This window comes from Vigna unguiculata, chromosome 8, assembly GCF_004118075.2.
Source record: "Vigna unguiculata cultivar IT97K-499-35 chromosome 8, ASM411807v1, whole genome shotgun sequence".
In the NCBI taxonomy this organism is placed as follows: domain Eukaryota; kingdom Viridiplantae; phylum Streptophyta; class Magnoliopsida; order Fabales; family Fabaceae; genus Vigna; species Vigna unguiculata.
Genome location: NC_040286.1, coordinates 662,185 through 677,544, shown reverse-complemented (window position 1 = coordinate 677,544; position 15,360 = coordinate 662,185). Strand labels below are relative to the sequence as shown.

The 15,360-nt window shown below is 31.4% G+C and overlaps 2 protein-coding genes across 2 annotated transcripts; one reads left to right on the top strand and one right to left on the bottom strand.

Annotated features, from left to right (window-relative positions):
* Positions 1 to 986: 986 nt before the first annotated feature.
* Positions 987 to 4,170, top strand: LOC114195625 (HVA22-like protein i). Its single transcript, XM_028086153.1, has 7 exons — positions 987 to 1,280; positions 1,836 to 1,876; positions 1,993 to 2,091; positions 2,308 to 2,364; positions 2,471 to 2,534; positions 2,628 to 2,837; positions 3,349 to 4,170. Exons 2-7 carry the CDS (start codon positions 1,845 to 1,847, stop codon positions 3,871 to 3,873), a joined length of 987 nt encoding a protein of 328 aa, XP_027941954.1. The 5' UTR covers positions 987 to 1,280; positions 1,836 to 1,844; the 3' UTR covers positions 3,874 to 4,170.
* Positions 4,171 to 9,297: 5,127 nt separating this feature from the next.
* LOC114193241 (tRNA (adenine(58)-N(1))-methyltransferase non-catalytic subunit trm6) lies at positions 9,298 to 15,167 on the bottom strand. The gene is made up of 13 exons (XM_028082962.1): positions 14,844 to 15,167; positions 14,647 to 14,762; positions 13,509 to 13,698; positions 13,186 to 13,267; positions 12,644 to 12,714; positions 12,201 to 12,242; positions 11,697 to 11,821; positions 11,344 to 11,437; positions 10,725 to 10,821; positions 10,476 to 10,651; positions 10,297 to 10,402; positions 9,973 to 10,059; positions 9,298 to 9,813 (listed from the first exon to the last, which is right to left on the bottom strand). Exons 1-13 carry the CDS (start codon positions 14,951 to 14,953, stop codon positions 9,703 to 9,705), a joined length of 1,407 nt encoding a protein of 468 aa, XP_027938763.1. The 5' UTR covers positions 14,954 to 15,167; the 3' UTR covers positions 9,298 to 9,702.
* Positions 15,168 to 15,360: the final 193 nt, after the last annotated feature.

Here is a 15,360-nt window from a genome sequence, read left to right as displayed (position 1 = left end):
ATTTTAAACGTGAAATTAGATATTAATGATGATAGACGGAAAGATAGGTAGATAAGTAATAAATTTCTCCAAATGATTTTGATATTATTATAAAAGATGAATTTCAAACCCACTTAATCTTTAAAACCGATTTGTAATATGAGGTTTGCACAAAATTTAAATTGTGCATTGCATTTTTTTTTTTTATGTTGAACATTAAAAATAGAGTTAAAAATATTTTTGATCCCTTAACTTTTAGGCAAAATTGTAATTAGTTTCTCTTTGAAATTTTGACCTAATCTAATCTTATAACTCTAGAATTGCATGAATTTAGTCATTTTAACCAAATTTTTATAAGTTTATTTGATGTTTAAAACGCATTTGATTATAGTATTTGAGTTATTTACACTGTTTAACACCTTTTTTACTTCATTATTAGCTAAGAAACTATCATGAAACGTATTTGAAGCGTTAATTTAACAAAATTTGGTTAAAAAAACTAAATTCATACAATTCTAAAGTTCACTTTTAAAGACCAAAAATATATTTAACCCTTCGAGATATATTAATATTGACATATTAAATTTTCTAATAATAAATTTTAAAATATACAAATAAGTATTCATTTGTATATTTTGAATTTAAGATAGAGAAATAATAATAAAAAATCAAATTTCGTTTACATCGAATATATATCATAAATTTTATTTTTATTCTTTTGAAATTATGAAAACTTTATATAAATTTTCCCAAAAGCAATTCATCAATTCCAAATTGTGTTAATTGATGATGGTTACATGAATGTGCTTGAGGCAATAAAAAATGTTGGTTTGTGGTGTCATGAGTATTAGAGTGTAGGTGAAGGGTAATTGATGAGCGAGGATCACGCCACAGACAAAGGTTGCAACACCTCCACGCACACAATCTTTTCTCTAGCTACTCTCTACACTGTAGTAGTGAGTCATCAATAGTCTATAATTTAATACACTGCACACACACACACTCTCACAACTGATCCATATAATGAACAGAAAAACCATTTAAAACGCTCCGTCTGTTCTAAATCCAAAATCCTAATCCTCTTTCTTTTCTCCTTTTTTTTTTCCCTCTTAGCACTGTTTTTCTTCCAACACCTCTCGCCGACAGCGTAACGGTCTGCGGTGGCCGTTCCCGGCGCCGTCGCCGATCTCTTCCATATTCCGCCGCCAGATTTACCTCTGCTCCTTTCCTTTCGGATTCCGACTATCATTTTGTTTTTTTTTTCTCGTTCTCTTTCTTCAACGCAATACACTCGGTTCTAGGTATTTGTTCTTCATTTTCACTTTAAATGTTGGTTTCATTGTTGATTTGCGACGTGTGAAACAAATCAGATTAAATCAAACGGTTTTAGTGCATTTGACGGTTCTGTTACCCGTGCTAGTGTTGTGGAGTTTTCATCTTACACGCTGATCTTTAATTTACTTCGCATTGCTTCGACCTAGTTTTTCGATTCACTGGTTTCCGCCTCTGCATTTTTCTATGCATTCCACGACTAGGTATTGCGAAGACTGATGAGCATTATCTAGGTTGACAACTCACGATTATTGCTGTTCTAAGAACACTGCGCTTGTTACTGTTCAAGTTTGGAAATAAAACTGAAGGAATTGTGGTTCTGTGGAGAAAAATAGGCTGTAGGGAGTATATTGTCATGCTGACATTTTAACGAGCTTGGAATTGGACGATTTTTGGATTTGTTATGTAAAATATTTTGAGATACATTAATTGATATGGCAATGCAATCGCTGTTATTCAGTTTCAGTTGCTTGAATGTTAGTACGTTATGCTGTTTTGGAGTAACCTTTTTTTTTCAATGTCAGGGATACAAAATGATAGGATCTTTTCTTACCTGGGCGCTAGCGTATGTATTTTTGCTGTTCCAAAAGTCCAGTTTCTTTTTTTTTTTCTGATACGAATGGTTTGTGTGTGAGATTTGAAGGTTAATCGTTTTATTTGGTCTTTTTGATTTATTTACAGGATGGTCTTTGGCTATGCTTATCCAGCTTATGAATGCTATAAAGCGGTTGAAAAGAATAAGCCGGAAATTGAACAACTCCGCTTTTGGTGCCAGTATTGGTATGCGTTTACCATGTTTGTTTCATCTGTTGGCAAGAGAAATAATCATATATGTTTTCTGTAGCTTTTTCATGATTTTGCTGGAAAATAATCCATTTCCCCTTCAAAATAGAGCTAATTTGGAACGCATTATAGATTAGTTATTTGTGCTTAACTTAACGTGATAACTTCTACTGACAAATACTGATACCAACTTTGTTTTTCCCCGTGTTGCAGGATCTTGGTGGCCGTTTTAACTGTATGTGAGAGGGTTGGTGATACTTTTATATCATGGTAGAGGATTCTATCTTGGATGTGCTCAAAGAATATCTGCTTTCCTTATTTAAAAAAAAAAGAGTTTATAATGACTTCTTAGCTTTGAATTGATTTCTTCATGAAGGGTCCCAATGTACAGTGAAGCTAAGTTGGCATTTTTCGTTTTTCTTTGGTATCCCAAAACTAAGGTATGAAACTACTTACTATGGTATAAAATCCTTTATTACTTTCTTATTTGCTTCTCTTCAATATGACAGTAAAATTTAATATTGATGTGTTAGGGAACAACATATGTGTATGACTCCTTCTTCAGACCATATGTTGCCAAACACGAGACGGAGATTGATCGCAACTTGTTGGAACTGAGGACAAGGGCAGGGGACATTGCAGTTTTGTATTGGCAAAGAGCTTTCAGTTATGGTCAGACCAGAATGTATGACATTTTGCAATTTGTTGCTGCACAATCGACTCCAGCACCTCGACCTGCTCAGGTAGTTGATTATGATTATGCACTGGTTGTGTCTGCTATTATGATCGAGTTTGACTTAAGTGTACTAGAATATCAATTATCGGCTTTCGAAATTTGCGATTGAATTGTGCCACTTATCCTGAATTTTTCTGGTTTTTAGTAATAAAATATGTATTTTTTTAAATTTATGCATAAGTACGTGTAAAGGTGCCGGTCAGAACGATTGCATTCCTCTTAAAACAATATTGTAGAAAGAAAGAAACTAATACCTGAAATTATACTAATTTTTTCCAAAGAAAGAGGAACATATTGTTCTAAGTAATATTTCCATTTTTCATGATAATGTTGAAATGAAGATACTGTTTTTGGTTTCTTGTTTTTACGTTGTTAAAAGTTATATACAGTTATTATCTATTTGTAACTTCAGTTAGTAAATTATTAGTTGCTTGTTTTTTGAGAAGGATACAATAATCATCCAACTCATTGTTATTTATGCATACCAATAAGAAAACAAATTGCTCTTGAAACCACAGCAACGCCCAGGTGTGAAGGTCCGTCAACCAGCACCTGCAAGTCAGAAACCAGCTGCTGCAACAGAACCACAAGTTGAGGAACCTCCATCCCCTACCTCTAGCACATCTTCGAGTCAGCTCCAGAGGGAAGTAGCAGAGGAATTGGATTCTCCAAAAGTTCCTAAAGCAGCCACATCTGCAACAGCTTTGAGTAGTCAGAAATCGGGTGGAGCTGGTTTGACTACTCAGAAGTCTGGTGGTGCTGGTTTGAGTACTCAGAAGTCTGGTGGAGCTGCTTTGAGTACTCAGAAGTCTGGTGGAGCTGCTTTGAGCACTCAAAAGTCTAATGTTGCGCCTGAAACAAGCATCCAGTCTGCACCAGCAGAGGCAGAGGCAAAGGCAAAGCAGATCGAAGCACCATCTTCATCTTCTTCAGTAAATGTAAATGGGAATCCTCCTACTCCTACCAAAGAAACCATAATGGAAGAAAGCATTCGGTTAACACGTGGCAGACTAAGAAAAACCCGATCAGCAGGAACTCGCTAGCACGCGGAATATTGTCAAAATTTTAGCCTGAAATAGGAAGTAGGTGGACAATTATGAGCATTGAATTGTTGTAGAACTTGATGTAAATCTGTTTTCCCAAGTTTCCATTCCATTTGTTGCTTCATTTTATATATTTTTTTCATAAATTTTGTGATGGCATGGAAGCATTTGTAGCCTGATGATGCCACTTTATATGGACTTAGTTTCCATCGGATGCTTTTGTATAGCTGGTCTTGATGTTGGTGTAACAGTATTACCAAGTTTTTTCATTACAGGGAAGGCAGAATATTTCATTAATTGCCCACTTCTCTCCATAATACCTTTTTGCAGGCATTAGGTGAAGCAGGTTGCTTATGCACCACATCAACCAAACCAAGTTGGTTTCACAAATTTTATTTACAATCCGCATGGCAGTGTTATTGATTGCTGTCATCAATACAAACACAACAGTAATATACTCAATTTCTATTTCTTTCTGTCTGAATTTTCTTTTTTGGTACATCTACAAAGTTTTTTTTAGCAAAATGAAGACATTATAAAAAATAAAATTCTTCGAAGGGCTAGCATCTCAATTTTATTGTATTTTCTATTTTATTTCAGCGTCTCTTTTGATCCCAATTCATCTCTTCTGTATACCCTCCTCTGTCTTTCTGTTCAGCATCTTATTATTCTCCTATGCTTTTGTTTTTCTGTCTACTTGTTGTCTTTTACATCTCTTTATCTATCACATGCCCGTTATCTTTTTTCACCAACCTCTCTCCCATACTCTCTTCTGTACTTCTATGTCCCTAATCATTAACAACTTCAAAAATGAGATTCCTACTTTTTCCAATACTTTCTCAATCAAACAGCTTACATAATATTTTTTGTTTTTTTATTTTAAGATGTGTGTATTTTGCACACCATCCTCGTAATTAATTTGGAACTTTCTCTTTAATCACTTCAAATTATCTTCTTTTTAATCGTTTTCGTTTTTCAAATTGAATTTAAAGAGTTTTAAAAGAAAGGCTAAACATAGCGCAACCTAAATCATTCATTATAAATTTAAATTTATTTATTTATTATGAGTTTTAACTTTAATTGTTTTTTAATACAAAATTTAAAATTTTTATTTGTTGTTATAAACTTTAACTTTTGTATAAAAAATAGTTATTATATAGTGTTTTAAATTGGTTAAAAAATTAGTTAGTAAACAGTTATCAATGCTTATTTTTTCTCTTTTAAAACGGTTTTCATAATTACAAATTATGTTGAAATTGAAATATCAGATACTCTATTTTCTTATACTCATGTATCATTTATGTCAAATATTTTATTAATAATTTTTTTAAAATTTTCAATTTCTAACATTTTTTTTGTGTTTATAATTTAAACATTAGCTACATTTTATAAATTTTATATTGAAATACAATTTTTTGAAAAATAAATTCAAAACTTAATTTCTCATGAATTATATTATGCTAATGAAGAATTTGAAATATTGTTTTACATAAAATTAAAATTTAATTGAAACATGGTTTAAATATACTTTTAGCCCCAAAAAAAATTAGTTTTAAATTCTTGATATTTTTCAATCAATAATTTACTTTTAGCATTCAATTTTTATTAAAAATAATTATGATTTACTCATGCATTTATAATTATTTTTTATATTATATTTTTTTAGGATTAAATATATTTTTAATCCTTAAATTTTGACGCAAAATTGAAATTTATCCTTATTCGAAACTTTGATATATTTTGGTCCTCAAACTTTAAAATTAAATTAATATAATCTTTTTGAATGCAATTACGTTAAGTTAAAATTTTTTCAAGTGTCAAACATGTTTCATGCTATAATTTGAATAGTTTAAGTTGTTTGACATATCTCGCTTCAATGTCGGCCGGAGAAATTAGGAAACATGTCTAATAAGTAAAAAAATTAACGAAATTGATTTAAAATAACTTATATTCATTCATTTTAAAGTTTGGAAATTAAAATATATCAAAGTTTCGAATAAGGATAAATTTTATTTTTCTATAAGATTGATGAATTGAAAACCTTAATATATTCCTCTTAGGGATTTAATTTCTAAAAGAGAAAAGTAATAAAATGTTTTATATTTGTTAAGATTTACTAATTAAAATACGATTGGTATTAAATTTACTATAAATAATAATAAGGATTTTAAAAATGTCATATATTTAAAACTGATAATAGACGAAGTACAGACATACTTAAAATTTGAAACATTTACATTTCCATTGATTTTAAATAGCCTTGAGATGTTGAATTCTTTATCTAAATTCTACCTTAATGAGTTTCCTTTATTCCATAATGTGAATACTTTGATAAGATTTTAGGTGAAGGACGGGACGTGGTAGCAAGTAGAAAGTTGAACTATGAAATTCTACATGATTTCCAATTTTCAAAAGTAAACTGTCAAAAGCATTCAGAATTTTACATTTTCAATATACTATTTAACTTCGGTTTGACTTTGGAATTTTATAACAAATTGAACCGTTGCAACAAAGACTTGGTCATTTTTTAATCCACTAGATTTTATATATTGTTAACTAAGTCTTCACTTTCACTTTGCAAGGATTTTTTTTTTTTACATAATATTTACTATGGGTATCAATATTTTAATATAAAATTATTGTTTACTATATTTTTGGCAAAAATTCTTAAAATATATAAATTCATTCAAAGATTTTACTAATTAGAATGAAATTGTAGAGATAAACTTAATTTGTTGAGCAAGATATGTGAATTGTTAAAAGTTCCCTTATACGCAGTGCTTAATTTCTACGAAAAAAATATTTTCAAATTTTAGTGTGAAAATCGAAAAAAAAAATCAATTCTGATTAATGTAATATACTAAAGTTGAAAATTCATGCTAAATTTGTCTGATTTCTTTATAATTGCGCAATAGAAAAAAGAGAGTGCAGAATAATTTGTACCATTTCCCATCCCAAAAGGGTTAAAAAAAAGAGTTTTCAGCACATGACAAGGGTTTGGGTAAGGGAATTTTTTCCCACTAGCCGTTACCATTGACTTTTAACAATCTTATCCTTTCATTGTTCACTGAATTTAATCAATTTATATCATAGCATATCTTTGATGAGAAAGGAAACAAGATAATACAAACTTATTGTGGTGCATGTAAATGAAAATATTAATCATTGTAACTTTTTTACTAAAATAGTGTAAAATTATTGGCTTTTTAGGTAAGTAGAAACATTTAAAAAAAATTATAAATTTGGTTAAGTTGTGAGAGAATACAAACTTGAACTGAAGAAGTTATTATGCGTAAAATAGTTTTCATTTGATTTTTTTATTTATTTCGTGTCGTACCTTCTCATCATACCTAACTAAACTTGTAATTTTTTTAAAAAACTAGAGAATAAAATTTGCACTATTTTAGTCACATTCAATCAGTAGTACAGTTCTCAAGTAGATATAATAATTTTTATATCTATACATTCAACTAATTGAGATAAAGTTAATAGTATTACTATTAAACATTTCAATATCTTCATTAACAATTAATCACATTCATTGTTCTTTAGAATATGATTAGGTTAGAAAGGGATTAGTTTGAAGTGTTTGCAACAACGAAAAAAAAAAAAGAGAGGATGTGATAAGCAAAGTGGACCTATATTTGCAATTGCTTTTGGTATGTAAAACCTCTGAGCTTGACAACCCAACTAACCCTGCAAAAGTAGGCAAACTTCAACACACTGTCACTTTCCCATTTCATATACTTTACATTAATATTCTCATTATAATTCTAACGGAAATATCACTAACCAACTCTTTCAGAGTCCACATTCTCTCTGATAGAATGTTTAGTGTCATTATTTGTTAAACAATATATTAATGTTCATATACTAAAAAAAATTAAAATATGTATTTTGTCCTTTAACTTTTAGTAAAAATTAAAAATAATTATTTTTTAAAATTTTGATATGATTTAGTCTTTCATTTTATAAATGAGTGGATTTAATTTTTTTAAATGAATTTTATAAGTTTATTTGATGTTTTAGATGCATTTCATATAAGTTTTGAATTGTTTACCTTCTTTGATACATTCCCTGTTTAATATTAAATCAGAAATATATTTGAGATCTTTTGAAACGCCAATTAAACTCAATAAAATTTGGTTATAAGAACTAAACTCATAAATTTCTAAAATTGAAAAACTAAATTTGATCAAAATTTAAAAAAGAGATTAATTAATTAAAAATCCAAAACATATTTAACCATTAAAAAAATTTAATATAACACATTTAAGAGACACCGGAAAAAAAGGTCAATATGAGAATCTAAATTTCCCTCTTGGCATTACAATAGAATGCAATACTATACAATATACACTTATGTGATTCTCACTATGTAACCCTTTCATCTGCTTACTAATAAGAGATATGCAGTTATACATAATGGATGTTATTAGGTGACACCAACTTTAACAAGAAGAGCAAGTACACCATCAAAGGTTTTTTTTTTTTTCCTTGGAAAAGCATCAAAAAGACAAAAGTAAATTAAATAGTAATTAAAGATCACTAGAGAGTGATCCCTCACCAGCATTGTACCATCCTTGCTAGTGGAAGCATCTATTGTTCTTAATGGCATTAATGCCATAACAATCAACAATTATTGTTTAACTGTTCCTTTCCTATCTTTTTGTAATCTCACATAAACCGTAAAGTAGAAATAAATAATCAAAAATAAAATTGTGAGGCCAATTTGAGAAATATTTTAGTTATGGGTTAGAGTAAAAAGGTTATTTGAATTGTTCAAAGCGGTAAAATTGATGAAGTACTATGGAGAAGAGTGAGTTTTATACAGAATGAATTTTAACAACTTGATGGAGTTGTTCAGTTGGATTTTCCCCTAATTAGTATTAAATAAACAACTTTGAATTAATTTCATGTTTGTTATATCTCACTTCTCATTTATTAGTAGGTCCCAGAGTTGTTTTATGTTTAAAAACTCCTTACCAACTATTTTAATTGCATCTCATAGCAACACTTGATGCAGTGTTCTATTTTGTTTTTGTACTGTTGCAGTGCCTATTTGGTAAACTTCAACCACTAATTCTTCGGATTTGTGGTACATGTTTTGGCACTGTTGCAGTGCCTTATTATGTTTTTAAAAGGTTCAAAATTAATTTCATCAAATCAATCTACCGAACTAAAAAACAAATAGGTTTGCATTCAAAAGTGTGGGGTCCATGAAAAATTATAAAATTATTGGGTTAGAATAAAAAGTTAGTTCAGTTATTTAAAACAGTTTATATAGAATGAAAATATGTGGATGACATGGTTACTAAGTTTTTTAAGTCGACACATACACACCATATGCACTGCAGTTTTGTTCTAATGGAGAAAAACAAGCTTAATATAATTGGAAATATGTTAACCCAAACATCACCAAAGTTAAATTCGTCAAATGCTTCATGAAAGATATGCTAATACAGAATTGAAGTTACTCAGGTTAAAGGACAGCATGGTCAAATAAATATTGTATAGGGTAAAAACATCATCAGATTACAGCCAACAATAAAATTTGTGACAGTTAAAAGGATTGCTGGCAGTAAACATTGAAATAAATAACTAGTGTACAATCTCCATGTCTAGCCTTTGGCCGACGAAAACCGTGTCGGAAACTCAAAAATGTTAAATTTGCACAGAGCAAATTATGCAGCAGAAAAGATGACAATTTGCCCCTGAAAGCATTGGGATTCATGTGCTATTTATCCAATATATATGCATAAGCTGGAAATTGGACTGATCTAGAAAGAGTAAGGATGAAAATGGAGAAAGTGGGTAATCAGAGCAAAACTAATCTGTTGGAGTTGCGGAGTTAGCTGTGCTGCATATCTTAGTTCCACTGAGAATGTAACCCCCAAATGCACTCATTTGCATGCATGGATGAGTTCTAGATGGAAGTACCTGTATATACATATACATATATGAATAAAGGGAGGGTGTGATCTGTATTTTGTACCATAAAAATTTGATGAGTAATATAAATAACTTATGTAACTAAAGGACTTCGTAAAAGTTCTCTAATTTCGTAACAATGATATGAATGACATAAATAACGTGTACCTGGTATTCACGAAGCCAAGGCTCTGATATTTGCAATCCAATGGCCATTTTCCCAAGCTGTAGATTGTGCATGCAGGTTGCAAGTGGCTGCATTTTATACAACAGTGGACGAAGATTCTGTTAGCTGAAGGCACGTTGGTACAGGACAAGAGAAAAAGGATAAGGAAGGAAATTTCATGAAACAATGGCGTGAAGAATTGGAGAAATCGGTTCAGAGAGATGCAACACAGAAAACATTTGATTTCTTAAAATATTTTGTATTCATAATAGAAAATATTATCATTCATGAAAACAATAAATTAAATAATAATTCATAGAAAATACCTGAAGATATTGGTGATAAATTGCAAACGGAGCAGAGTTTGCTAAAAGGGGCAAGAGATCTTTAACCACTGTCCAAGTATCCAACTCAGGTGCAGCAACAATTAGACTGTAAAATGGAAAAGAAAATGTTCATTTCCATTATTCTTTGAACAGTAAGGGACATATTTAAAGTCAGATACCTAGAAAAACCATTTTCCTTCCACGAGTCAATGACTTCTTTCTGCGCCCTCTCTCCAGCCTTTGGAGCTTTCCGAACTTCTATAGCAGGTTCAGTATTATCTATCCCAATATCAGAAATTCCATTTTCCGAAGAATGAGAGTTTTCCACCATGCTGACCGACGCAGATATTTGATCCTGCAACATCATAACTTGTTCTAGTCTGCAAACAAGATAGAACTCGTCAAGAGATCAAGAAGATGCTACTTACATTTGACTGGCCTTCCACATTGCAGACATCATGTTGCAGAATTTTTTCAGAAGATTCTTTTGGTGATAACAAGTCGGAAATGGGAGAACGTAGAATTCTACAACAAATAAGAGATGATGATCATAAAGCCAGAGACAAGAACCAAAACGATGGAACACAGACATTCAAAACACCCATCTAATGTGGCAGTGATCAAACAACCAGTTCAAAGTCATTTTATATGATTCCCAGATAGAATCATAAAACTAATATATGAGTTATACGAATATAAGAGATTCATATGGTGAACGGAGCACATAATATAACAATTATTTCTACTAAATTATCCATCATTATCTCTAAAGAAACCTACATAAACTTTTCTCTCTTTATTTCGGAGCTTCATAAAATTATTAAATTCAAAGAAAAAATGTCTAAAACTGTTCGTCTGGAATTGAAAAAAAAAAAGATCTTTTAATAATGTAAAAAATATACAGGTTTACAAAAGAACATCCAAAACTGCTTTTGAAAAATTAAAGCTTAAAATATGCAAGGCATTCACGACAGCAAGAATGATAAAACAGATTATGATGATTTTAACAAATAAAAATTATTAATGCAATAAAACACATCATCTGACCTCTTGCAGATTTCATCACTTAAATTAAATATTCTCACGATATCCATGGAATAAGGTGCCTGCCCAAAATATGAGTTGCATACAAAACCGGTACCTGTAAAATATTTAAGTTATCACATGTGTATCACTTGCTTAGTCAGAAGAACGTTTAGAACAACAGAATATACGTATATATACAACAGTGAAGTGCTATTTCATTTATGTTACCATATTATTCACTGGCAATAATCAATACCTAATTACATATTTAGGACCCATTTGTTACAGCTTCTTTTTGTAAAAGAACCATTTTTATTAATAGGGAAAAATGCACTATTATCTAAATCGCCAACTTAGTTTAATGTATACTATACCTCCTAAACGTTCAGCCACAGCCCCGGTGAGAAGGCCACCAATCATATCAACTACGAGAATGTCAGAATTTGAAGAAACGTTAGCCATGGAAAGTAGAAGGGACAACGTGTCTACCCGCAAGAATCTGAAGCATTAATAATTAGTCAGAGACAATATCAAGGATAGATGCATCACTTCATCTACAGAACATAAACCCACCATTTTAATTTTATGAACGGCCGAATATGTATTGTAGTCATAAAGTTGGGAGTTTGGTTTCATAAAAACCAGAAAATTAGAAATTGTACAGCCTCTTTATCCAGCGAAACTTTAACATATACAATATGTTGAGATTTGCTTTCTTCTATTTCTTTTTCTTTTGTTTTAAAACCACATGCGTATATCAAAGATATTTTAATACTTGTTCATAATTTACATCTTGCTCCATAAGAATAACTCAAACCAATAGACAATATATACAGATAGTTAAACACGTGAGGAAAAAAACTGAAGATAATACTTACCCAATTTTGGATGGATACTTCTTAAAATAGGCTTCACATATACTGGAGAAAAAAAATACTAACTGTAAGTAATAGAGTAGAGGCTCGAAATATCAAAAACTGATACAGTATACATTTAAAGATATGGCAGTCAAAATATAAGTCACAAACAACTTCATTATAGAAAAATATGATTTTCTTTACACAATTATTTGTATAACTTTTATTGAATCAATATAATGCTGCTTGATCCCACCATAAGCAAACAGTTTGTACTACAATGACAGATGGCATAACAGCGTAATGTCTTGTCATCAACAGAACAAAACTCAGGAAGTCCATATAGGATAGATCTTTCAGGTATATTTCTTATAACCAAGGCACAGTGATCAGTTGCACAAAATTATGTGAAACATTATCAATATGTAATAATAAAAGCAGCAAAGAAAAATAATAATGAAAACCTTCGGGCAACAGGACGCCTCATAAGTACTTTTGGTGCATATTTCTTCTGCTTCTTAAGTCTATATTTCTCCTGCAAAAATGGCACAAAATTTACTTCAGTTTCATTCCTAAAATAAAATATATACACACACACAACTTGGTCCCAAAGAGATAATACTATGATATGTTGGTCTCCAAAGGTTTACAAAGTAGTCCCCCAAACAAAGTTGCGAACATGCTAACAGTTTCAACCTTCCGTTATTTGGTTATTGGTTATTTGTGAACCCTAACAGAGAAACTGACGTAAAATAATACCCTACTAAAGGCATATATAATGCTATTTGTCTGAAGAATGCTTACATGGAATGACATTCCCACCTACAACCATATAGGGTCCTGAAATCAGTTGTTGCAGTACCTTTAGAGAATGTTTTGGATAGCTTAAATTATCGAATCGAGTTGTTTTTGTTCAATGAAGAAAAAAAGCTGTTTGAGAATTTACAAAAAGCTTTTCGTATATTTACTCCGTAGTAAACCATAAAGGCTTCATAAGTCAAAATACCTGCGAGAATGCTGTTTTCTTTTCAAATGTCGCACTATTGGCAATGAGAGCTTCAATTATTTCATTACCTCTTGCACCCTGCCTACATAAAAGATACAGAATATCCTTTCACCATCAAATCCCACAAGATTGGCAAAGAAATAATATATTGATAGGTCATTTCAGAAAAGCATGTAGAATTAAAAAAAAATGAACTCAACAAAGAACAACACTAAAACCACAGTCACAGTACAAGTCATATTAAAGTCACAGAACCAATATTCGTTTAAACCTTAAAAGCTACCACCAAGAACAGAAATTCAACCACGACAAGATGAACTCACCTTCTCATGGCTTCTATATCTTCACCAGTGAGACTTTGTGCAGTATTATTGTCAACCAACGCACGATTGTCTCTTGACTCAACATTCACTGCACCATCTCTTACTTCATCAGCGCTATTAACATTAACTTTGTCCCTCCACTCATCATTCCCTTGACCATCTCCTATTTCCTCAGCATTAGTAACATTAACTGAATTGCAAATAGAGAGAAACCACACATGTTAGATTAAGAGAAAACAATGGTAGAGTGCAGAAAAATGCTTCGCTAACCATAAAGAAAAAAATACACAAAAAAACAATCACATATAACCTCATTCAATCACTCACACTCACATCACACAAATAAACATACAACGGAACAATGGAAGTTTTTCTTCATGAAGAGGCAGAAAAGCTATTGAAATCAGACTTGAGCACAAGGTGTTCAAACTGAACAACCAAAGTGTTACAAGAACGACAAAAAGCTTGAGACAATGCAAAACATGGCAGATCCACCCTTACATTTCATCCTTAAACTAATCCACCCTTTCCGTAAAGGTATCTAAAATAATTAAAAAAACCACGACAACTCATCCCGTATGTGGCAATTTCCATACATATTTGCTTGTACTAAGTGTACTGATACAGTAGCAGTAACCATTCCAAACAACTCAAACACGTTGTACCTTTTCCACCTCCCCCCACATGTCTTTATCATCAAACTACATCCCTATAATAACCCCTGCACACAAAAATACCGCGCCACCTAATAATACGCGGCAGCTACTTAAAAAAACACCACCAAACATACATCTCATATGAACCCAAGTACAAACTACAGCCTATAAAACAGAGCAACTCAATAACAAAGTACAATCTAAATGGCAAATGAAAAAAAAAAAAAAAAAACTATCTATAAACCGTAATGTAGTTTTAAACTATCATCCTCTAATCACAAATTAACAAGCAAGACAAATTTACTTACTTTTACAGCAACTACCTACCTTAACAGTCATACTGTGATTACCGACTTGTTGACATTAAAAATAGTTTACTTTGCACTACTTAATCAGAAGTGAATGCACAACGATAACAAATAACACTTCACTCAAAATGGGAATGGCCAAAAGTAAGTAAATGAAAAGGAACATGAGTGAACCTTGTGCGGGAGAAAGACAAGGTCCACCGGGAGCGGTATCCACTTGAAAAACGGTACCAAAGGCACGACCAATTAAAGGTTGCAGAGAGCAATTTTTATTCCCAATCTTCAATTTCCTGCAACACCAATTTTAATAATATTTAGAAACCAACAAATAATATTAAACACTCAAAAAAGAAAAAAAAAAAAAACTTTACGCTGCAGGAGAAAGACGAGCGAAAACGAGACGGTCTCCGTCGTTGATATCAAGCAAGACGCTGCAACCTTCCCAAGTGACTCTGCCATTGCTACTGTTACCTTCGTTCATCTTCTTCACAATTTTATTTAAATAAATAAACTCCTAAATTGAGTGTTTCACGATGAAACTCAATCACACACACAGAGAAAGATCTAATAATATGATTCAACTAAACTATACGTGTTTCTTGATCGTGTAGCCGTTTTAGTGTTCTCGTGCTAAGCGGTTTGTGTTGCGTCACATGCATAAACCCCTTGTCAGTGAAACTAGGGTACTATTGGAATTAGAATTAGGTTTTAGAAAAGGAACTACTAACCGTTGCGTTTTATCTCGTAAACTTGGGTTGGGCCTTCTCTTAGAAATATGTTGGGCTTTTTAACTTCTGACGAACTTTTTTAACGACGACTTCGCATATTTCTTCCTTTACTTCCACCATTTGTTACTGCACCTCCAAAATTTTCATTCGTAAAATAATT

What these genes read in the sequence shown, in the direction of transcription:
- LOC114193241 (XM_028082962.1), bottom strand. Translation starts at nt 14,953, where the DNA reads ATGAACGAAGGTAACAGTAGCAATGGCAGAGTCACTTGGGAAGGTTGC. An exon ending in GCTCGTCTTTCTCCTGCAGC is followed by an intron (nt 14,763 to 14,843) that starts GTAAAGTTTTTT and finishes TTGGTGTTGCAG; the next exon opens with GAAATTGAAGATTGGGAATA. An exon ending in ATGTGGAAGGCCAGTCAAAT is followed by an intron (nt 10,652 to 10,724) that starts GTAAGTAGCATC and finishes ATGATGTTGCAG; the next exon opens with GATCAAATATCTGCGTCGGT.
- LOC114195625 (XM_028086153.1), top strand. Translation starts at nt 1,845, where the DNA reads ATGATAGGATCTTTTCTTACCTGGGCGCTAGC. An exon ending in TTTCTTACCTGGGCGCTAGC is followed by an intron (nt 1,877 to 1,992) that starts GTATGTATTTTT and finishes ATTTATTTACAG; the next exon opens with GATGGTCTTTGGCTATGCTT. An exon ending in CAGCACCTCGACCTGCTCAG is followed by an intron (nt 2,838 to 3,348) that starts GTAGTTGATTAT and finishes TTGAAACCACAG; the next exon opens with CAACGCCCAGGTGTGAAGGT.